Below are 25,399 nucleotides of genomic sequence, written 5' to 3'. Positions count from 1 at the left end.
TTTAATGTTTTAAATATCCCACTATAATCCCGGTAGTATAGGAAGTTAATGAAAGAAGGAAGTATAATTGAAGAAATAATTCTAAGTTGTATAATAAATATACTTCTACATCCTGTAAACTTGTATGATTTAACTACTTTTTATTTTTTTAATCAATCAGCACCAGGATTGTTCCATAACAAAAGGTATTATTAGAGAAAAATAAAGTTGGTTGACTAGAATGCAAATGAAACTTTTAAAAGGATTTGAAATCCCTTGGTATGGAGAATATGACTTTTTCTTGGGGCAGCAAAATTCCTGATCAGGCAAAGTCATCTGTCAAGCAAGCCTAACAACCTGAGTTTAATTTCCCTAACCCATAATAAAAGAAGAGAATCAACTCCTCAAAGCTGTCCTATGACCTCCACACATGCACACACACCTACATGCAAGCTTACACTAACACAAAATAAAAGTGTGGGGGGAACAGTTTCTAATCAAGAGGTAATAACATGTCATTAATTACTGACGCTTCCATTTGTCCTGTTAATCATAACCAGCAAAAATCTCACAATCATTCCAAACCACACCCTACCGCGCACTAACCCTAAGAATATGATAATACACGCACGCACGCACACATGCACACACACTCAGGGTTATCGATAGGAAAGCAGACTCTTATAGCAAAGAGGGTAGCTATCTGCCCAGCTCTTGTGCGGTTTAAGGCTTAATGTAAATATAAAGGTTGTGTGGGTGTCTTTTATCCAGGAACTGAATGGTTAAATATTCACATATATAATTCAAAAAGAACCAAATAAACACTATCAAGGAGGGATGGCATTAACACATAAAACAGACCTCGATATGCATAACAAAGGTGGGGATGGGGGTTGGGGATTTAGCTCAGCGGTAGAGCGCTTGCCTAGGAAGCGCAAGGCCCTGGGTTTGGTCCCCCAACTCCCCCAACTCCGGAAAAAAAGAAAAAAAAACAAAAAACAAAAACAAAGGTGGGGATGGGTGGCTTGTGTACTGGGACTCTACACACAATAAAACAAAAGGTTACAAAAAGACAACTAGAAATTGTAACCCAAATTCAGGGGATAAAAATATAAAAAATCTGGAACTCAGTAGCAAAAACTGTGTGTGTCACATTGCCTATTTGATCATCTCTAGAAAAACAGTAACTGGAAGAAACCCAGAACACAGTATAGGGACAGCTAATACATATTCAAATGAAGAGAAGGCTCAAAGTCAAGGAGAGCCTTAGAAACCAGAAAGGTATTTGACGGCAGGGTGTGAATTCATGTGCAAATTCCACTGTTGACACTGGGGCACTAGGCCCTCTGCCATCAAATACCTTACAATATACTGTTGCTACACACTTAAGATATATACACTGTTTAATCTTGATTAATTCCTTTCCTCCTCCCTGCCCCACCCCCTTACTTGTCCAGAACAATTCATTGCTACAGCAAATTGGATGAACCGGGGTTAGGGATGAAAACCAGGTTGCCAGATCCAGTGGTGAACCAGACACAGGGAAGAGAGGGTCAGGCACAGAATGCCATGGGATGGGAAGGGAGACGCTGTACTGAGGGCTGACATCCATTGGCTGGGGCTGGCAAGTAAGGTGATGGGGCACTGCATGGACAGCAAGGTTCAAGTAGGGTGTGGAGGGCCCCCAAGGGTGAGAAAGGGTGAAAGGAGTGCAGCAACCGGCCCTGACTATGACCATCAGCACAGAGTGGAAACGACCAGAGGGCAATTGTATGATTTGGGCTTTGATGGGATTTTGTTTGCCTGCTTTTGGTTTGTTTGTTTTTGAGTCAAGGTCTCTTTGGCTGGGTCTGGAACTCACTATGTCGAGGAGGCTAACCTTGAACTCATAGAAACTAGTTCTTGCACTTGACCACCATGCCCAACAGAAATTGTTTTCAACTTCTCTTCTACTTCCTGCTTTTTTCCCATTTTCCTATTACAGTCATGTATTACTTTTCTGACTGTGATAAGACATTTAGGAAAATCGGGATTAGCCAATAGTTCATATTCTCAAGAAGCAATGGAGTGTCAGGTTAGGACTAGGCAGAGGCCTCACATGAAGACTGAGGAGAAGGAACCACGCAGTGGAGAAAGCAGCTACAAATGATCATTAATAAAGTCTCGGTGGGAAAACACATTAGAGTTTTGGTTTCTGAGTTTTGGAGAAACATTTAGCTAAAAAACTTAACTGTCAAAAATGTAAATCCCACAAAAGGACACAGAACATTTCGAAAGAGAAAAGGGATGAAAAGCCAGTCCACGCACACGCACCGGTACTCCAGGGAAGGCTCTTGTAGCAGAAGACACTCGGCTGGCTCACACAGGACCAGAGGGAGCAGAGGGGAGACAGCCTGACTGGCAGATGTGAGCGGACTGGGAGACTGCCAGATGCTGAGGAAGCCAAAGAAAACCTTCCTAACTCCATAACAAACAATGGTTGCCACCTAAGAGGCAAAAATAGCCATGACTGTCCTTCCCCTCAGTCCATTCTCAAGGCAGTAGTAACACACGTTAGTTACACTGGATCATTTCAAGTCCCATATTAACTCTCTGATGGAAAGCTAACAGCTTTAATATGTAAGGTCTTGATGAATTAAATCTTAAAAGCATGTACCTAGTTAATTCCGTTCCTATCTCTTGTACACTTAGGGAGAATCAGATCACTAAGCATAAAGGCCTGAAGTTCTACTGTATTCTGAAGTGATTCCCACACTCCAGGTCCATGCTATTTGATCCAGCATATTCCCCTCCCCCACAAAGACCTAAAACCAGACATCCAGCTCTAGCCAGTTCTCCCCGCCCCACCACCAAAAAAAAAATTCAAAGAAAAGTATGACTAACAGAAAGAAACAGATTAATACTACAAGCTCAGAAGAAATGTTTGTATACACTGCTGTGAAGAATGTAACTAGGCCAGGCTGGCCTTTCCTTCGGAAATCTAGGCTGTTGGTGGTTGGCAGTTCACATGTGCTGGGAGAAGCAGAAGCAGGGTACAGGAGCGTTGTTTCCTGGCCCAACTTGAAAGAGAGTATTGCTGTAATGGAAACCAACACCGTCCTGCATAATTTACAACAACTGTTTACTTTCCAGCTTGCTGGGACACGCAGTATGTTCTCAGTGGGTTTACTGAAGTACTGTCCCAATAATATTTTCTCCTACAAAGTCATCTGAGCAAAGATAATTTGAGGTCCAATTTTCTATTTAAACTAACGTTGGATCATGAATTATGAAGACTCTACTAGTGAGAACAGAAAAGATTCAGTATTCTACTAACAATAAAAGAGTAGTTCAAATATATCTTTATTATCAAACAAGGGGTCAAAATTCAACATGTAAGTTCTAATAAACCTACCATATTAATTCTTAAAGTTTTGAAAGCTAAATCAACACCATTCAATTGCTGATTGTTTATATTTTTGATAAATGTCATTTCAATTATCATAGAGTAGAAATTATTTGTAAAATTGTTTAAACTGTTAAAATAGCTTTCAAAATCTATATATTACTGAAAAATAAAGTTTGGTCTTAAAAAGTAGAAGACTTTCCTGAGCTCTAAGTAAACTACAGTAGAAGACCAAACAGACTTCCCTTCATCTTTATTTTAATCCCTAAATAGTGTTGCTCATATTTTTATAACAAATGTATGGGGAAAATCTCCAAAACCCATGAATTTTATAACCCCACCTAGTATAAGAAATAGCATTCCCAACCATTAATGAAAATACTCTAAGCTTTGTACATAGTTTAAAATAGTAATCCATATAACCTATCAGTAATGAACAACACTTCTGAGTCACCGAAACAGCCATGCACCACTCACTGACATGTGGTCATGACCACACATGTCATCTATGAGCCATACTGAGCCACCTATGAGGCATTATTCTGAGATCAAAACACCCCTGTCACCCAGTGACCTTAGGGCCATCCTAGAACACCTCTCTCTCCTGTGGCTCTGATGAGACTGACCCACACAAACCTATGGCACATCTGTGTAAAGCAAAAGGCCGTGAGACCGTGGATAGACAGCAGTTCCTGCCTGGGAAGTCAGAGTGCTCCTACGTTTACTAAGTATCCATTCACCTCCACCGCAAGAGACGGAGTGCATCAGGTTACCCGGGAGAAGCCCCATACATCTCACATTTACACTGCACTGAGAGGCCACAGTGAACCATCTACAGCATCTGTTTCTTACAGGAACACTCGGATAGTAACAAAAGGACCCATTTCTGAAAAGAAGCCGGTGGTTAAGCAAAAATGACAGTATGTTTTATTTAAAAGTCCTGCTGGGCTGATGAGATGAACTGGGCAAGCTTGCTAACCTGAGCTCCATCCCTGGAACTGACTGAAGAAGGCAGGCCTGCACCCTCTCACAAAAGCTGGCCTCCACGGCATGCACGCCTGCGCTTATGCACGCTAATAGTAAGAAATGAGAATAAAATTAGCAAAACCTTAAGCCAAGTGCATTAATAAAGTAACTACTGCTACTATTTATTTAAGCATCTACAACTTTTTGATAGCAGTTCAAGTAGGGAATGAGCTACAGAGGACACATTTAGTGCCACTTTTCACAACTGTAGCCAAGTAAGCCAAAAGTGGAAATGTGCGCCTTTGTTTGTGGAGTCACGGTTAGGCAGGTTACAGACAGCCCAGAGCAGCTAGGTCTGAGCTCTCACTAACCCTACATTCACATGACTGGACACCGCTGGGCTTCTTGGAACCTTCCTTTCCTCATTATAAAATCAGCATAAGGGCAGTAAACCCTTCCACAGGTTCCTGCGATGACTAAGTGTGTGTGTGACATACTTGAGGCAGCACGGAACACGCAGGTAAGTGTTCAGTCAGTGCTGCCAGCTACTGAGTCAACAACACTCACGGGCAGCACGAAGCTGGAATAAAAACATACAATTTTAATCCAACACTGATCCAAAAACTCAAAACGTGTTATTCTGCTGAGTCCAGTTGCACAGAATCTCTGCGGTTGGACCTGGTACTATTTCAGCCAGGGCTAGACAGAACTCAAAGCGAGACACTAAGGACTGTGACAGCTCCTTACACAGTGACACTTAATCCTACCAACAATCCTTGAAGCAGAAGACGTTACCTCCAACTCCAAGGAGACCGTGGGTTTTGTGTTTCGCTTTCATTCCTGTTTGACATTTAAGTAATTAGGATTCAGAGTACAAGAAGGACCTATCTCTCTATGGGATAAATTTGTAATTGTTCATACAAAAATGAAAATTAATATATATTATAGTTTTTGCAAATGTGACAACTGACAGTGATCATGAAATTAATTACTTTTCCTTTGGTATGTCCCAGTAAAAAACTATATTTGTATATTAAAGCTCTCAGATAATATGCTAGAATTTTCTGACCCCCACCAAGAGAAAAAAAATAACAAAAACCAAGCTCCTCCTATCCTTCCTTTAAAGATTAGAACACAAGTGACAAGGAGATTGAGGCTGTACTGCCCAAGGGCCACAAACTTTCAAGCCAGTCTGGATTCCATTCATAAGTGCGACTGACCATCATTTGCCAAGACCTTCACTATATTTGTAATAGAATAAAAATGCATAATTTTACATCAACACTGTGATCTAAAAATTCAAACAGGACTATTTTGACCAGTTTACCCAGAATCTCTGCAGTTGGACATAGTGATATTTTACACAAGACTAGACGTAACTGAGATGTATCCTATATGCATAATCTTTGGAGTTCAATTTGTAACAACTTTATATATGTAGTTTTAAGTAAATGCTACTATATGTAATATTTGCACAGCATAGCCAATTTCCCTATGGTAACATTTATTTCTCAACTGCAGAAAACTATTATTTATAGGATATAATGCTTAATTATTTCAAGTCATTTGAAAAGTATAACCTATAAATATCTAAGTTGCTAGGACAGTATGAAAATAATATTAATGCCCCTTTATGTACAACAAAGGGGAAGTGGTACTCATAGTTCTGTGAATATATAGAGGAGAAAGCTTCGTGAGAGTCCAAACATCCTGCAAACTATTCCATTTGACTCTTGTCTCCCTAGGATACCCAGAATATAGCCCTCTATATGTAGAAATTTCATCTAAGTATTTATGTGATTTTATTTTTAAAATTTTGTCTGAAATAGGACCACTTTTTATGAAGCTTTTTAAATGAAATACACAACTTTGATGCTGTAAGTTTGGATGTATACCTCAAAGTTCGCTGTGTGGGAAGCTTTGTCCCTAGTGTGGCAACCAAGCATGGGGACCTCTGAGAAGCTGAGATCACAATGCCTTCGGAAGGGACTAACTCAGTTCCCACTGGACTGCAGGCAGCTCCCAGGACAGCAGAGTTCTACACAAGGCAAGGCTGGCTCCTGAACCCTGGCTTCTTGTCTTGCTAAATTACTCCTTCTCCTTCCCTCCTCTTGCCATGAGTCCGTCATGCAGGCTGTGACGCAGCTGCCAGACATCCTTACCAGAAACCAGTGATGCTGGTGTTGTGTTCGTGCCTTCATAGACCTGAGCATTCAGTAAGCTTCTTTTCATTATACACTGTTCAGTTTTTGGGTATTTTGTATAGAAATTAAAACATAGACTTAGACAGATGCCATGAAACATATTTATTTATTTAAAGTATACAATTGAAAGTATACAATTCCATGGCTCCTGGTAAATTTGTACACTTGTAAGTACAACCATTTCCACATTCTAATTCAGAATATTTTCATTACCATAAAAAGAAATCTCATACTCACTTATAATCGCTACTTATTTCTACTCTAGCAGACCACTGGTTACTTCTGGTCTATAAACTTACATATTTGCCCCTCATTCCATTTCCTCTTAGATATGGAATGTCCAGCACGGTCTGAGTATGGTACCCTGAGACTCATTCATCTGTGACATGCTGGGCACTTTCCTCTTCAGTATTGCATTACAAAGTGCTGCTTTCTCACGAGTTGTCACCTCGAAGACAAATGACAACAGCAGTTTATAGGAGAAAACATATCAAACTACTTGCTTAGATAAAAATTAAGTAAATACATCATCTACTTTAGATACATAAAGTTTAAATGCTGAGGTGTTTTATCAGATTCCTAAGAATTATAAGTTAATATCCAATTTTATGACTTTTCCATATAAAAGGCCAAGTGCTGTCCTGGGAGGTATTTCATGTAGGGTGGAGAAAAACAGGAACATCTCCTAACATAACTGTGTATTCATGGGTCGTACTTCACTAGAAGCTCTGGGCATGACTATCTCCCTGCGTATAACTAGCTTTCCAGTTCCTCCAACCCTGTCTGTGCTCTGAACAGGCATTCGTCAACAGAGCAAAATGAAAAGGTCACATGTACACAAGAACTGGACAGACATTTTTACTTACTCAAGCTGTAAATTAAATATTCACTTCGGTATATCTTCTAACACCAGTCAGAGATAGTATTAGGGTTTAAGAAAAAAACGGAAATCTCAGATATTTTGATGCCAATTGACAGCTATCAGATAATTTGTTTTACTGTGACATACCAAAAGGACAGTGACAAGATCTCCTCCCACCCCAGCCACATCCACAGTACTTCCTTTTTTACTTTAAGACTCCCAGCTGAGCTTTAGCTCACAGGACAGTCAGAACCTTCAGGAAGCTACTATCTAAGTCATTCATACCAGTTTAAAAGAGTCTCGTCCAGAGCTTGTAAAGCTGCAGGCGATTCACACTAAAGTCCACAGTAGTCAATCAAAGGAGATACCTGTACAAATCAACGTGACAAAGTCACTATTTTACTTACACCGAGGATGGCTGGGATAGAAAGGCAGACAGCAACAAATGCAGTTACGGGAGTGTGGAGGAGCCGACTACAGTGGCTCACACATTTATCCTAGCACTGGAGAAGCAGGCCTAGGTAGGTTTTTGAGTTCAAGGATGATATAATTGTCATCTCCAGTGCTTGCTGCCCCCAGTTGCTAAGCTAAGCCTGGTCCCAGAAGCTTCTAGCTCCCCACAATCTAATCCAGGCCTAGAATGTTTTCAGCCTCTGAGGCTTACTGCTGAATAAGCTCACCCTTCCTAGTTCTTTCTGAGCCCTGGCTGGGTGATTGAACTCAGCTCTTCTGCCTCAAAATCCTCCCCAAGCTGACTGATTCAATCTGCCTTCTCTTGGACTCTGAAGTTTTGCTCTGCTTAGCCTCAAACTAATTCTGTCAACCTATTCTAACCTGGCTCCTTCTCATTCTCTGGCTCATTCTGTCTTTACCTGTGTCTAGCTTGTTCTCTCTCCAACCTGTCTTTAGAAAACTCTCCCAGAAAAACTGCCTTTCTTCTACTCTTCTCTGCACTGCTCTCTTAGGAGACTCTTTTCCTCTCCTTGAGAGTTGGGCATATACTGATCTGTCAAAGAGTTGTCACTTTGTTGACCACTTGATAAGACATCACTTTCAAACCTAGGTGCTTCCTTCTACAAACTAACTTTACCTTCACTGTTTGGAATTGAAAGTGTGTACTAACGGCATGTCTGTATTCCAGATAGAGGGATTAAAGGTGTGTGCTAAGGTTGAGCCACACTACAACTAGAAACAGCTTTTCTCAGTAAAAAACACAATCTTGGGGTGCATTCACAGTGTAATCAAATGGCTGCAACATTTCCTCCTTTTTGTCTATTCATAACTGCAGCCCTGATCACCTGTCCTTCAGCAAATGCCCATTTCAGCACCAAGGTTTGCAGGCTGCACGTCTGATGAACCACCTGTCTGCTGTGCCGAGCTGTCTCCATGCAGGAGTCTGCTTCTGTGTAGTCCGTGCTGCTGTCTTTCTGTGTAGTCCGTGCTGCTGTCTTTCCGCATCCCTTCCTTCCTGGATTCACGCCTTTCATGTGGCTTTGGTGGAACCCAGTCTTTTCATAGGCAAAAACCTCTTCAACTTAGCACACTCCATGAGTTCCATTCTGTTGTTCAAACATCTTTAACATACACAGGTTGGTCTAATTCAGCAATCTGTGTTCTATACTCGAGTCTTCAGGTACTCTAACTCCCTCTTTCTGTTTATCAAGGTAACATCAGATCTTTATGAACCCACAAATAAACCGGAGAGTTGGGCATTTGCACTCCATGTCTGGCTCGTAAGCTGGGCTCCACACCTCCTCGCCAGGCTTCTTACACATTGTCAATGGACTGTCTTGATCTTCCATTTCTTTAGGTTCATAACTAACCACTTCCTGTTTCCTTATTTCCTGTCTCTTGTCTCTCAAGCATTTGCACTACCCTAGCTAATGTTTCTTGTTGTGCTGCTATTTTTCCATGTTTCTTGAGAGGAAACATACAGACTGCAATTGGAGGTGGGGAGGGGTTTACTCTGGTTATAAATGCGATGAGAACTACAGTGACTTTTTCAAGTACTGTGTCCATCCCCTCAACCCTATCCTGCTCTCACAGAATCTGAAACAGAGTTCCCGTATTTTAATGCAGGAAGAGTCTGTCTGTACAGTTAAAATGGTCCTGTGGGGCGCTCACTGTGCTTCCATGATGACCTGCTGTCTCAGAAGCTCCGGCTTCTTTCCTTACTCTGGGCTGGAGGCTCCTGCTGCTCTGGGGTCACCTGAGTTTCTTTGGGTGTCTAGCCAAACTCTAAAATCTGATGTTTCCTCTGGAGATGATCGCGGGCAAACTTCTCTGCAGATTCTGTCAGATGTCTCCTGTTCTAGGAAATATTTCTGTCAGATGTCCCCTGCTGTCTAAAACGCTGGTGGGCTTTCTTTCTTTCTAATCACATTACTGGGTTTCCCTTACAACCACGCTTAAGTAAGTATTGACACGGAGGCTTCCTGTTGCAGACTAGACAGTTATAGTTTCATAATTAAGCTTACGCTGTTTAGGATTTAAAAATGTTTTTAGGTGTAAAAGGATGTTTTTAGATTGATAAATGCCAAGGTATAATAGAAAGTGATTTAGGTCCAGAACGCTGAAGTCACTGAGATTAGACAGTACTTTCTCCAATTGCCAAACACTGGACTGGACATTGTGAATGTAATTCTTACCAGATAGTACATAGTTTATTGATGTTATTTCAGGCAAAAAGGAGGAAATGTTGGAGAATATTTGCTCAGATTGTGAACCCCAATACTGTAACTGGAAAAACATAGTTTTGGTGTGACTCAGTCCTAGCACACACCCTCTCTCCCAGAGCTCTCTTTTTATTGTAAATAAGTAGTTGTGGTGTGGCTCTCCCAGGCACATCCTTTTAACCCAAGAGCTTTCTGTAAACAAAAGTTAAAAAACTCAACTATAGGTCAAGAAGCAGAGCAAGTTACCAGTTAACAGGGAGTGAAAATAAGGAAGTAGAAAGGAGGATCTTTGAGTTGAAGGGTATTGAAGACAGCTTGAAGAAGGAGAAACAGGAGCTTTCTCCTTCTGGGATGGTGACAGAATAAGAAGGTCTCTCTACCTCTCTGACCTAGCAGGTTTTCACCACGTCATCTGGCTCCTAAATCTTCATTGAGAATACTGGGTTTGTTTTTAAAACAACATTCAACTCTCAGTTTTCTCATTATTGTAAGAGAACTTTTTGAAGAAATTTCCCTTTTTAAGAAGAATTCACTAAGTTTTTTACTCAGGAATCATATAATAGCAATGTTTGTATTAAAAGTTTCATTTGATAAATAATTTTTACAAATTGTGGGTTAAAGTGCTGATTATTAATAGTTATATTTAAACAAAACACAATTTCTAAGGCACCCAAGGTGAGACTACAAGATATCAAACTCTTAGCTAACTATTTGACAACTGCAACCTGGATCAACTGAGAACAGGAGGAAAGATTGAAGCCTGGTTATTGGATACTAGGAACTCGGGTTTCTAATTCTCTGCTAGCTAAAACAGTTAAAGTTAATAAGAATGGTAACAACAGCAATACCAATGAATAGTTAACAGAAAACGCCAGGCATATGCTAAACACACTAACCCAAACTCCACAGCACTGTACACAGTTAAATAGCAAACAGTAGACCACAGAAGTTCAAATCCAGACAGGTTAACTTTCTGGTTGAACCCTTGTCAGTAAGTCTGATAATCTTTAAATAGATTAACCCTACGGTTAAACCCTTATCAGTAATTCTGACACCCTAAAATAGGTTAACTTTAACAGTTGAAGCCTTGTTAGTAATTCTGACATCACACACACACACACACACACACACACACACACACACACACACACACACACACTGTTCTTTGGCTTGGACTCTCATCACCAAAGGGATTTGGAAAGGGCGGCATTAAATGTCTACTCATTTTCCTCAGACACTTCTGCTTCTACTGATCCGCATGGGCTGCCATGCCAACAGGGAAATGTCAGGTCCTGGTAATGTCAGGAAAAATATACAAAACCCTTCAGAAAATTGAACTTAGCCCTAAAAATATGAAATAGTTGATATAATCAGAGGGTAATCATAAGAATTAAATGTACTAATACATGGTTAACAATAGTAAAAACACATAAAAGCTCAAAAGACATTACATATGTCATCCCAATGACTTACCTTTTCCCTTGTATTGTAGAATAAGCAAAGAATATAAATGTGCATTGCATGCTTTAGTATTATTAATCACAGAATACACTGATTATTCCAAAATAAGACATCAAATAAGTCATGTGTACGCAATTTAAAAACTCAAGCACCTCCTCTGTGTGTGTGTGTGTGTGTGTGTCTGTCTGTCTGTCTGTCTGTCTGCCTGCCTGTGTGTTACTAGAAGTAACAAGGAGAGCTTCTTCATATTCTCAACGCTATGGCTATTAACATGCTTTGGTTATTTAAACAGCTTTGTAACTTTTAAAGACTACTTAACATATTATTCTTACTCAGTCATCAGCAATTTAAAGCAAACAAACAAACAAAAGAGGCCATGAAGCATAACTGAATTAACGAAAATTTATTTGGCTTCCTTCTAATTGCGTACACTGGGTAAAATTAACACAGTGAAAAGATGCAGGATGCTTTAGTTCAGGCCATCCAAATAGGAGTCTAAGTAACCCAGACCTCGTTTGAGCCAAGAAAAAGTGTGCTGTGGCACTACAGTTTCTACTGAGGAATTCTACAAGTCGGTCAACTGCTCTTGCAGGCTTAAAGAAGTAGGACAGAAGAAGTGAAATAGTCACCTACAGCCACTGGTAGACTTGTAATGAGCCATTTACCTAGATAAAACTGTGACTAAATACCTAGTCTTTATCAAATATGATCAGGTCAAATTAAGTCAAAATAAATTGGGAAACATTTCTCTATCTCTTTGGCAATCAGCCACACTGCACATTATCTGCAGTTAGATCCTACATTCACAGATCTTACTTACCCTTGTCTTCCCTCCACAGTTACCAGACTAATGTGGCCTCATTATTAGAACGCTTTCTATGGTCAGACAGAACACACTTTGATAATAAATGTATTAGCAGGAGAGATTGATTATGCTGCTGTGATAAGAGCTATGATAAACCAAATGTCACTGTAACACAGAGGCAGGAGAGTAATGGCTACTGTAAAAGCTATTCTCATGTAACTGTGAGACAGAGAAAGCTATCAACATCTCAGGATTTTACACCTAGAATAGCAAAAACCAATCAAAAGAAAGACCTCCCTGAAGCTATATGCAAGTAAGATAGTTCTCACTATTTTAATAGTGCCATCCAGGAATATAGTCTAATACTACCAGGGTCAAAGAGAACAGACCCAGAAGCCAACTCAAACAAGTTCCTTATGGAGGATGCAACACTGTTAAGGAGTGTAAGGAAAACAGAATGAATCAGTACACTACCTTAAGGGCCAAGAGGTCACAATCATCAGGACAAACTAACACACTGACTTTGTAAGTATGCTAGAAATTGTTATGGCTTAAGAGGCTCCGTTTTATGCTAGGCATCCATCGTGATACCCAGCAGCTGACTTCAGTCCCTGGAAAGTAAGCTCCTAGTGATCCTCTTTTAGTGACATCCCGACCCCCGCAGTGTACGGCCATGGTTATCTACTGCTATGGTGTGACTGGCTGCCTTGGAACTTGCTTATGCTGATACTGAAGACTGCTTGAGTTGCCCTAACCACCTAACTTGGCAGAACAGAACAGCTTTTGCTTGCTTACAGACACTGAAGGTTTTCGTGTGGTTTTCCCCTTTAAAAGTCCTTCCCCATAACCCTCCTTCTTCATGGTAATCTCAAATTTAGCTCAGAGATTGTTCATCTAGCTAGCAGCTAATCAATAAATCTTTAATTAGGTTGAGTCTGTGATCCTTTCCCAGGGGTCACAAATGCTATAACAGTAACAACTATATTATCTTATAAAGTCTTTCTTAAAAAAAAGGATTGTGAGACTAAAAACATTCTCCATGAATGTGTCTCCATGAAACACACACACACACACACACACACACACACACACACACACACACACACACTCTTGTTCTATAGGCACACTAGGTCTCCAGAGGATTATGAAAGATGCCCTTTAGGATAAGGCAGGCAAACTTCTATAAACTGTACCGAAAGGTGGCATTGAAACGCAAGGAAGCTGAAGGTCTCGGCCGCCATATGTAATGAGACTACAGCTCTCTCTGAAGCTCTCTTACCCACCTGTGAGACCCTAAGACTCGATGGTCTTAAAATGCTTTGGGGAAGGGCAACCACACTGGAGGCTGGGAGGCTGGAGAAAAGGCTGGGTACTAGGCTCAAAGGCCAACATCCAGGATAAAGAACGAGCTGCTCTTGATGGCAGACACTGCTGATCTTTGCTGGTAAGCAACTTGCAGTGAACACATTTTGTCTAAGGAGTCAACTCTTGGCCTGCTTTGAGACTTCTTGATGGTGCTCAGAAGTTTTATGTAACTCCTGAGAATAAGAGAAAGGAGATTAGTCCTCCCGCAATCATTGTATAACAGTGAAAATGGCAAAATGGAGCCCTTGGTCCAGAGTACCCGAATGATGAAAATGATGCTGGAGTGTTTATAGGCAGTCACTGCCTGGGCTCACTATGGTAAGGGCTCCAACAGGCCAAGAAACAAGCAACTGTGTATGCGTTAATAAAAGACAGTCATACACATACATATGTACATACATATGCACATACATTCATACATACATACATTCATACATACATACAGTCATACATACAACATATACATGCATATACATACATACATATATACATACATATGCACATACATTCATACATACATACATATGCACATACATTCATACACACACACACGTATATATGTAGTTTAACATCAGAAAAAAATCTGAAAGTTCTGTGAAGACACTTGGATTTTACACTGTATGTAAGAGGATACTTCTGAAGAACGTTAAGCAGGTAAGAGACAAGGCCAAGTTTTTGCAATAAGCCATCTGGGGCAGGAGTGAAGAGAAACTTCTGTTGCCAAGGATAAAGGAATACTAAGGAGACCAGAGCAGATTTGAGAAGCATTGTATTATATCAATTTCCTGAAAATGTTATGATTTCTATTTTCTTTCTGGCTGCATAAAATTCCATTTTGTATACATGCCACATTCTCTTTTTTCATTCATCTGTTCTAGAGAGAGAGAGAGAGAGAGAGAGAGAGAGAGAGAATGGTGTGTGTGTGTGTGTGTGTGTGTGTGTGTGTGTGTGTGTGTGTGTGTAGTCCAGGCTGGTCTACAACTCAAGAGATTCCCCTGCCCCTGCCTCCCAGAGTGCTAAGATTGAGGGTGCGGACCACCATGCTCGGCCTGTAGCTGTTGTCTTCATCTGTAATTGCACTTCATCATGGGGGAGGTAACAGAAACAAGAAAGCAAACTAAAGCAAGATCTCACCTCACTCGCAGGAGAGAACATGCAGTCTGTCTGAAGGTTCAAACAGGAAAAATGTTAGTATCTAGTAAGAGTGCTTTATTCTCTGTGATTTAATCCTCAGTAGTGAGTCAACCGCTTTTATTTGAATAAAAACCATGGGTGATTCCAGAAAGCAATTTAGCATCTAAGTCACCCTGTTAAATAGCATTTACAAGTGTCTTTTTTTTTCTAGGACTATAAATATGGAGCAGTTTAGAAACAGTGCTTTGGTCTTTCCAGCCCCTCTCAAAGCTGGCATACTGGTCTAATTTTAGGCTGTCAATTGGTAGTTTACCAAATTACTTCACCATTATGTCTGTTACCATGGTTAAAGATACACAGACTGCAAGATATGTGGAACTTAGCTGGCAAATTCTTCAACCTTGACTAGTCTGTTTTAAATTCATTCATCAGAGAATTGTTAAAGTTCATTTCTAGTATGCCATAGAATGTTTACCCACAGACCAAACAACAACAGGCTTTGCCCACCAAGTTTAACTAACTCAAGCTATTTTTTACTTCCTCTCTGTTTGGACTTTTATAATTCATGGCAGAGTTGACAAAATCTCTAAAAAGTGGGCCTTTTAAAAGGCAAGAGGATAAATTCCCTAATCTTACAATGTCTCAATTTTTTTGTCTGTAAATTATACGTAACAGGAATAACTTTTTGTTGTTGTTTAGATTTGGGGATTTGCTTGATTTTGCTGTTCCTTTTGATGATGATGACGTAGTAAATTTAAGTTCTCATTAGGTAGCCCAGGCTGGACTTGAACTTTGTAACCTAGGATGGCCTTGAACTCAGAGAGACTCCTGTCTCGAGTGTTCTGATGATAAGTATGTGCTACCACAATGAACTAGAAAAGATAACTTCCAGGAACATTTCCTAATTGTGATTCTTTAGTATAAGATATCCTCAAACAGAAGGAGTGTGATAAGCTCGGGCAAGAGCAAAGAAGTGAAAACTACTGCAGGGCCTGTCAGCAAAAACAAACCATGGAACCCAGCTCCTTCAACTGTGGTCCAGTACCTGAGTGCACTCACAAAACACTAGCAACTAGAAAGGCTTCTGTCTGCACAGCTACAACACTTAATTCAAAATCAGAGTGCATCTAAGGGCCTGCAGCACCCACAGCTGCACTGCTGCCTAGCTTCTGAACACACACACACACACACACACACACACACACAGACAGATACACACACACAGACACACACACAGACACACACACAGACACACACACAGACACACACACACAGACACACTGTCTGCATTTGTACACACAGTCTGCATTTGTACACTCACACACACAGTGCATTTGTACATTCACACACACATATACACACACACATACAGTCTGCATTTGTATACATACTCACACACACACACACACACACACACACACACACACACACACACACAGTCTGCATTTGTATGCTGTCCTGCCACTCGTAACTGTCTGCGTTATGAACTGCAGTGTTTTTACTACGTAAATCGTTTTTCTGGTCTTTATGGAAACAGAAGGTTATAATTTCTGAAAAAAGAATCGTTTGACATTTTCCTACCATCATTTCTCTGCATGTTAAATTGGTATGTCTTTGGATTGTACTACGTTCCAATGTTTGGTTTTAAAAACGACTGTTTGACTTGCTGACTTGAGTTCCACTTAAAAAGGGAAAGTTAAATGATGTCTGGGAAGACAGTTCAGTCATTAAGGTACCTGTCTTGAAAGCAATGAGGATTTGCACTGACTCCTCAGAACCCACGTGAAAAAGCCAGGCATAGCAGCACACAGCACACCCTCTAATATCCCTGAAGCCAGGCACAGCAGCACACAGCACACCCTCTAATATCCCTGAAGTCAGGCAGTCTAGGTTACTTGGCAAGTTGCAAGGCAGGGAGGCAGACCATCTCAAAAAGAAAAAAAGAAGGAAGGGTGGATGCCCACGCAAACACAAATTACTAATAAATTTTGGCTTGAGATTTGGTACAAAATGATACAAGAGCAGTAGAAGTTCAATAAGGAAAACTTCTGGTCAAGATGAAGGAATCTTTAATCTGGGTGGAGAGCAGGTGAGCAGGTCACTGACCTGATGATAAATGACTGCCCTCAGGAAGGTGGGTCTACCTTAAGCTACAGTAAAGGAATATGAGGAATACTAAGCACTTTACTGAGATGATGTACCTCTCCTTCTCAGAATTCCTACCCGTTAGTGCAGCCTCTACAAGCAGCCTTGAAGTTCCGATTATAAGTATTGCCTTATGTATATTTATTAGGACAATAAAGATACTAAAAGAAGCTCTTGGGAAACCTGTTACATGGAAATATGGTTGGTAACCTCACTGTCACCACCACCATCATTACTGTGGTCAAAGTCACTGTATACATACACACACACACTACGAACCAAAGCTTAAAAGAAGTGGGTACCTCTCAAAGACGCTCACATTAGAAGTCACCTTTAAAACCTCTCAAATCAAATGTGTGAATTATGTAAGTCTTCAGAGGCCAGGCAGATGGATGGCCCTAAAAGTGCCTATGCTAGGGTTGGTGACTGAATCCATCTCCATGGATGGCAAGCACTGGCTCCCAGAAACTGCTCTCTGACCTCCAGACCACCCCATGGCATACACCTCACCCCATACAAATATAAACAAACAAATAGGGGTTGGGGATTTAGCTCAGTGGTAGAGCACTTGCCTAGCAAGCGCAAGGCCCTGGGTTCGGTCCCCAGCTCCGAAAAAAAGAAAAAAAAAAAAAAACAAACAAATAAATGGACTTTTAGGGTACACCACACCTACCTTTATTTTAAAAAATGTTCTGAAGAACGAGGCAGCTGACTTTGGGTTGGGTTGTGACTGTGCCCAGGTTTCAACCTGTATCCACAGTGCACTGGGAACTAGGTTTCTCAAAGTCAAACTCCTGACTATATGCCATGCTTTCCGGGCTACAGATACCCAAATTGGTGGGTGTGGGTAAAAATTCAAGAACCTTCAGAAGAATAGAGGGAAAAATCCTAAGTGAAAGGGCAAATATCGTAGCAACTAGATTAACTAAAGTATTTCGACTAAGACTAGACTTACTTTTGAACAGTCATGACCAGTAACCAAACAGGCAAAATTGAGGTTTTAAAATGATACTTCATTGTGACTCTGCTTATAACAGTTAGAAAGCAAACATCAATTTAAGGCCCACTGTTCTAACACTGGGTATCAGAAGTCTGAGAGTTTGGAGCCCCATTCACAAGTAAGGGTCATTTTTAACTCCATGAGAATCTTAATCCATTTTAAAGGACTCCATCAAGTTTGGGACAGCAATTCCTCTGATGATATTGGCCATTATGAAGAGGTAGTCGTGGCAATAGGGGGACACCTTTACAGCAGCTGCAGCATGTTTGAAACCATGACGTCACTTTATATATCCCAAGAATTAATCTATCATTTGAGGAAGCTACTCAAAGGGCCAAGCACACACGTGCTGGCCTGCAGTCTCTCCTTCCCCAGATCCCACCGCTCTTTATTCTTCCATCTGCCGCCCTCACCAGGCTGTGGAACACATCCACAGGCCGTGCTCAACTTCCGCCTGCTACCTCCTCGACAGAAGAGACCAGAGTCTTTTTCATCAACTCGAATTCTCTTAAATGTCTGAGTAACAGCTAGGGATTTGGAACCTCCGGGCCGACCACTGTTGCCCCGGTAAAATACCATCTCTGGCCCTGCCGTGGCTACAGACCAAACTCTCGCCCACTAGAAGAAGTATGTGTAACACAGACAGTCATCGGAGAAACTGGTGAGTACTGGGAGACATTTTAGTTTCTTTTTAAATCCCATCAGCAGTTGACTAATAGTAGTTTTAAGACTGGGAGCTCATAGTTATTAAGCAATTCATACAATACTTCAAAACCTTTTAAAATTCCTAATTAACTTACCCCTCACAATTTGCCTCATACAAAAGGAAGAGCAACGCACCGAGACTAAACATCTCCGGTATTACAAGCTAGAAAATCTCACAGCACAAACACAGATCCAGACTCTTAAGGACAAAGAGCCCCGAGGGTAAAGGCAGCTGCTGCCCAAACATGAGAACCAGAGTTCACTCCCTGGGAACTACATTGTAAAGGAAGGATTGACTCGAAAGTTGTCCTCTGAGCTCCACACATACCCATGCACGCATGCACACATACTCAATCACACACACTCAACACATACACTGCCTTTTTACACACACACACACACACACACACACACACACACACACACACACACACCACTTAAATGGATCATTTTAAATTATGTCTTATTCTATGCTGAGGGTTTGCCTGTGTGTGTGTACATATACCACAGATGCTGCCATGAGGTAGCGAGGAACTAAATGCGGTCCTCTGTAAAAGCAGAAAGTGCTCTCAGCCACTCTCCATCTCTCCAGCCCCGTAGTTACATTGAAAAACTGATGTATATTAAGAATATGGCTGGGCTTGGGGATTTAGCTCAGTGGTAGAGCGCTTGCCTAGCAAGCACAAGGCCCTGGGTCCGGTTCCCCAGCTCCAAAAAAAAAAAAAAAAAAAAAGAATATGGCTTAAGGAAAGAAAAAAGGAGAGACCACAATATGCTCAATGTTCTGTGGCTTAGTGCTTCTTGTTCAGAAAGCCGTACTTTGAGTGAACGTCTGAATAACACTTTCAGCTGCAAGGAACCAAAATATCCAATAGCCTGAATGAGTAATTTTTCAAAAATATTAATATGGTAGCCAAAGTGGTGACTCATGCCTTTAATCCCAGCCCTTGGGAGGCATAGGCAAGCAGAGCTGTTGATCTGCCTGACCCGAATAGCACGCTCTAGGCCAGTCAGGGCAGCTGTCTCACTAAGTAACAATAATGACATAAAACAAAAGGGTAACTTTTATCTCACACATAGAGAAGATCAAAAGCAAGACGTTTTCAGTGTTAATTCTGCAGTTTACAAAGTCCAGAAAAATTTATTCATCATTGAAATCAGCTATTATGAACTTATTGTCACATTCCTATGGAAACAAGGTCACTATAAAAAGTGGTGACAGCAGGATTTTATCCAACAGAAGTCCAAAGATATGAGATGTCCTCCATTTCATTCATTCAGCTAACTTTAAAGTACTCAGTACTCTCTCTCTCTTTCTTTCGTTCTTTTTTTCATTCTTTTTTTGTCCTTCTTTCCTTCCTTCCTTCCTTCCTTCCTTCCTTCCTTCCTTCCTTCCTTCCTTCCTCCTATTGTTACTGCTGCTGGTTATCTTTTTAAGAAATGGAAGCCTTTTCTTAGAAGTCTTCCTTCATTTTCATTAGTGAAAATCAGGACACATGCCCTAATCTAAAGCGGACATTGGCAGGGAAACAGAATGCCATCATCAGTTGGAAGTAACTGAGGTTTCCCTCCCCTGAGAGTTTATACAGTCAGTCTCTTATTTGTCTAGGGACTATGGACAATGAAAATTTCTAAGCGAGTTGAAGCTCTTAACAGGGAAAAGTCTTGAATGGAGTGTATTCTTGAATATATTCCAGTCCTCCATAGATCATTTCTTCTCAGAGAAAAACAAGGGTCCAGAGGTGCCCCCAGGTTGGTCCCCATTACACACATAACACCCCGTGTGGTAAAAGAAAAATGTTAACTCTAGAGAAGCAGAGAAGGGAAAAGAAGCAGAAGCTGGATTCAGGGGACTCTGCTTGTTTTAGCATTTAAGCCGATACATTCCCCTCCTGGTTTGGGTTGGAGTCATCTCACAAGGAAATCCTTACACAGAAAGACATTAAAATAAACAACAGCAGTAGTTTTGGAAACTGACAACAGACACTTAATACTTCTTAACCATCTATACGATGCTGTGCAGGTTAACCTGTTGCAGATTTGGTTTTATGCTTGTATTATTTTAATTAGGTCCCCAAGATTGCAGGGGAATCCCACGAGTAAGATGCTGAGGGTCCCTGCCCCCCAGTAGGTTCTGATTGGTAAATAAAGTTGCTGGCAGTCAATGGCTGGACAGGGAGACAAAGGCAGAACTTTTAAGATTTGGCAGGCAAGACAGAACCAGCATGCTGGGTTTGGGGGTGGGGTGGGGTGGGGTAGCACAGGACAAAGACACAGCCAGCATGTAAGAGTCGGGGAAGAGCAGCCCCCTCCCCCTCCCCCACTGAGTCTAGGGCAGCAAAGTAAGAGTCAGGAGTATCAGAAGGGAGGCATTAGCAGTGTGAAGATTGGGAGTGGCCCAGCCATTGAGCTGATTAAGGCATATTAAATATAAGGTTGCACGTGCGTGCGTGCATGTGTGTGTGTGTGTGTGTTTGTGTGTGTGTGTGTGTGTGTCTGTCTGTCTTTCATTTGAGAGTCCACAAGATTAGGGCAGGTAGTGAGGAACTCGGCTGTTGTAGCTATGGGCAGTTAATAAGCGATCACGCTACCAATCTGAAACGCTCTATACTTGTATTTACAAACACACATAAAAACACTCACAGATGCCTGTGTACATATGTGGCACATGTGTACACATCACGACTTAACTAAGAAAGTAGAGGATCTGAAGTTCCCAAATATTTATAATTAACACGAGTTACAAATGAAGTTCATGTTACTCCGGATAGCTGGTTTAAGTTAATGAATGAATCCCACTCTTGGCTAACATTAGGCAACACTGGCCACAAAGCATGCATCTGTGGGACTTGAGAGACGGTTAAATGTGTATGCTGAGCTTGTAGAAGACTCAAGCTGAGTTCCTAGCACATACAGCAATCAACTCAAAACCACATACAGGGAGATCAATGACCTCTTCAGGCCTTCGTGGGTACCACACATAGGATACATATATGAACAAGATCATGCACACACAAAAACACAGAGAGACATATACACACACATAAAAATAAATCATTAAAACAACCACAGGGGTTGGGGATTTGGCTCAGTGGCAGAGCCCTTGCCTAGGAAGGTAAGGCCCTGGGTTCGGTCCCCAGTTCTGAAAAAAAGAACCAAAAAAAAAAAAAAAACCACAAAATTTCAAGCAAGTTTTACTGTTGGCTACTGTACTCCAAGTTTTTAATTCCCATATATTAGTGCCTCTCTTTGCTAGTTGTTTAGGGGTTATTTGTACATCAACCTCCTTTTATACATTTGTCTTCTAAAATCAACCTCATTTTCTCTAATTTGACTTGTATATTCATAAAACTTTATTATCACTAGATTTTTTTTTAAAAAAAAATAATTCTCAGTGTGTCAACTAATTACCTATGGGTTTATATTTAAGATAGTTGTGTTATAAAGAACATTCGACTGTCCGTTATTACCCTGAACTGTCTGGGTTCTCTCCTGTTGTCCTGTGTTGCATAAGCTGTACCTGCAAGGTAACCGAAACTACTTTTTTAGTAATAGGAACTTGCAAGCTGCTCATGATTTTAACTATGTAGCATTAAATGAAGGGTAAGACAGAACTGTAGGGAACTTTAAAACTACCAAAGTAATCAATGCACAAATAAAGATCCCTCATATGTAATTTTATTTTCTAAAAACATTGATTCTAATTGAAAATGTTTTGTTTTACATCCTTCTGGAAATGTCACATCTGATATTAGAGTTCAAGTTCAAAACGGCTCATGAGCTATTGGAGCTAATTAACCTTTGGTATTCAAACAAAAACAGCAATGGAACCATTTTCCATGAGGGAAGAGTGACTCTAAGGTGAGTGGAACAAGTAACCAAGGAAACAAGGTAGACACACTCTGAGTTTTATGTGAGTGGTAATACCAGTCTAGGTTGAATACTATTAATGACAGTCAGAAAAACAAACTATTAAATATTAAAATGTTTAAGGTATATAATCCAGGACATATTAACTAGCATCCAAACCAAATGTGACATTTCATATGTGTAAACATTATATATATATATATTTTTCCAAATATACATACCACTTATTTTAAAGTGGTAATTGGAGCCCAAAGAATTTTTTGCCTGTGCTCAAATAATCAGCAAGCATCAAGTTCTTAAAGCTTCTTAGGGACGGAAAGCACTTTTAAAAGGCTCTGTCAAAAACAAACTTGTCTGAACAAAGACGTGTGAGGGGAACTCTCAAGGTATATTTCAACACACACACAGTATTGGAAAGCATCCTGCAGAAGCACATGCAACTCTAGGAAAATCATTCCCTAGGAAGCAAAATAAACCATAAATAAGAATGATTGCAACAAAAATGTTTCGTTTTCATCAGAAGCTTCAAAAGAGAAACTGAAAACCTAATTCAAAAAATAAGTCATATACACTGAAAAATATCATTACAGTATATTATAAAACACTTGTAAATCATACACATGCATGCACGCACACACACACAGTCATGTAAACGATAAAGACATTAATCAGAACTTTTAGTCATTGGTCAATAGTAGAACACTTATTAAAAAAACAATTTATCATATAGTCCTAAATCCACAAGTAACCTTACAGTAAAATGACCAAGAACAGATAAGTACACAGTGTTACTTGAAGGGTACTACTGGACTGTGTGATATGAGACTGTTTTCAAGTACTGTTCAGCAACTAAGGTGCACAGGTCAACTCTAGTCATGACTTCAAGTCTTATGGGAAGCACAGCCACGCCAACTCAGGATAATGTTTTGCGGCCATTTTTATACAACAGCAGAGCTGATTAACTATAACAACTTCATAAACTTAGAAAGCTACACCTATGTGATCCAGCCTTTATAGAAAAGTCCACCAATCTTAATTCAGAGCACTATTTTCCACTGCTTATCTACTTCCTATCCACAAAGGGTGAGATCCTCCAGAAGGAATTACAAAACAAAATCTCACGCGTGGCATTTGCACTCCCTCTCCTGAAACCCTGTGAAGATGAGGAATGAAAGACTATTTTGAGAGCCAGTAAGCCATAAAGAACTAAAAATGATGGCCTCTGGGGAACAGAACTGAGGGACTAGGTAAAGACAGAAAAAGGTACTAGTTGTTGGGGCTTTTTTATTTTTTTAATAACAAGTTTAATAATAAGCAATAATCTCTGAAAGATCCATATGGTTTTCTGAAAGAAAACAAAATTTAAAGGTCAGCTTGTTCTGACAACTCCCTCATAGAAAATACATAATTGAATCTGCTGGTATAATTTTGGGAGACTTTTTTACAAGTGTTCTCTAGAATCTTAAGTTACACATGTCCAAAACATCTAAATAAATTACCCTCAGACAGGAGCAGTGTCATTCACCTAAATGTATGGAAGGATCCGCCAAAAAGTTCATTTAGCCAAGTGTGTTCTATAAATGACCTTAAGTGAAATTCTAAACTCCCTACACTAAAGGCTAGAGAAAATTATAGATACATTACTCTCATCAGTAGAAACTAGAAAACTGTGGGGGGGGGAAATATATATATATATATACATATATATATATGTATATATATATCAAATGTGTGTGTGTGTATTTGTACGGATTTATCTAATTTTTTATTCCTACTTTTTTGGGGAATTTTATATTCCATCTCGTTAGAACTTTAAAGGCAACATCACTAACAGATCATGGCGCTACAATTCCAACACTGATTCTTCAATGAAGAACTTCATACAGAAAGCAAGATACTATCTGTATGCCTGTGGTATATTTTACCAAGAATTAAATAACATACCCTTAAAACAGACTAGATTCTCAGATTTGTCCCACTTTTAAATGTTTTAATTATCATATCACCAATTCAAAAGTTTAAATTGTCTGGCTTGCTTCACATAGCAGAAACAAGTATATAATTATATTTTTAATAAAAATCTAAGAACTAAAACCTCATCAGTGTTTTTAAGGACTAAAAGTAGCTCAGTGGTAGGATATCCACCTCATAAGTATAAAACCATGGGTTCAGTGGGTATTCCCAAGGGTAACAAGAAATGCTTTAATATGTAACAATAAATGTAATTCACCACGAACACTAAAAACTAAGGCTATTAGACTTTTTACATAAGACAAATCCTGACAATATAGTATTCTTTTAGTAGAGAGAGAGAGAAGAAAAAAGGCAATAAAACTTGGAATACTTCTATTTCTCCTTACACAAACAGTCCTGGAGACTCGCCATAGATTCTAAATAGCAGTGATTAGCTAGCTACTTTGAGATCTTAGGAGAAAATTAGAAGAAAATGTTTTAGGCACTGTTTTTCTAATTTAATGAAAGATAATATAAGGAAAAAGAAAAATTACAATAATATCATCTTCTTCTGCCCCAAAACCTATTTAGTCTTTCCTTTTGGCAAAAGCTGACTTAAATTGATTGCAGAAAATCCACATCGATTTGTGGTATTCAAACTGTTAGAAAAATGAAAAGCTTGGGCTATCAACTCACCTTCTTCTGATACCAGACTATAGCATCTGTGACTCTGGACGCCATTTATTCCATTGAAATTACTCATTCGTCATTTTACGCTGTACAGAGAGAAAAACATGCAGTGACTTTACCCACCATCCAGAAGGAGTCTAAGAACATGCACACATGCACTCTGGTCATGTGTGAAGTAAGGGTATGACTACACTTAACTA

General features: G+C 40.0%; 1 protein-coding gene across 16 annotated transcripts in view; it reads right to left on the bottom strand.

Moving 5' to 3' along the window:
- Phtf2 (putative homeodomain transcription factor 2) overlaps positions 1-25,399 on the bottom strand; it is a 113,922-nt gene that overhangs the window by 63,934 nt on the left and 24,589 nt on the right. For 11 of the 16 annotated variants that reach the window (XM_087656417.1, XM_087656418.1, XM_087656432.1 and 8 more), the window contains 1 exon segment: positions 25,206-25,285. The exons of the other annotated variants lie outside the window; for them this stretch is intronic. In XM_087656417.1, the coding sequence (XP_087512543.1) occupies positions 25,206-25,250 (45 nt within the window). In that variant the 5' untranslated portion in view covers positions 25,251-25,285. 16 annotated transcript variants of the gene reach the window in all.

Source organism: Rattus norvegicus, chromosome 4, assembly GCF_021556685.1.
Source record: "Rattus norvegicus strain SHRSP/BbbUtx chromosome 4, alternate assembly SHRSP_T2T, whole genome shotgun sequence".
In the NCBI taxonomy this organism is placed as follows: domain Eukaryota; kingdom Metazoa; phylum Chordata; class Mammalia; order Rodentia; family Muridae; genus Rattus; species Rattus norvegicus.
This window is presented reverse-complemented; position numbering and strand designations above follow the sequence as displayed.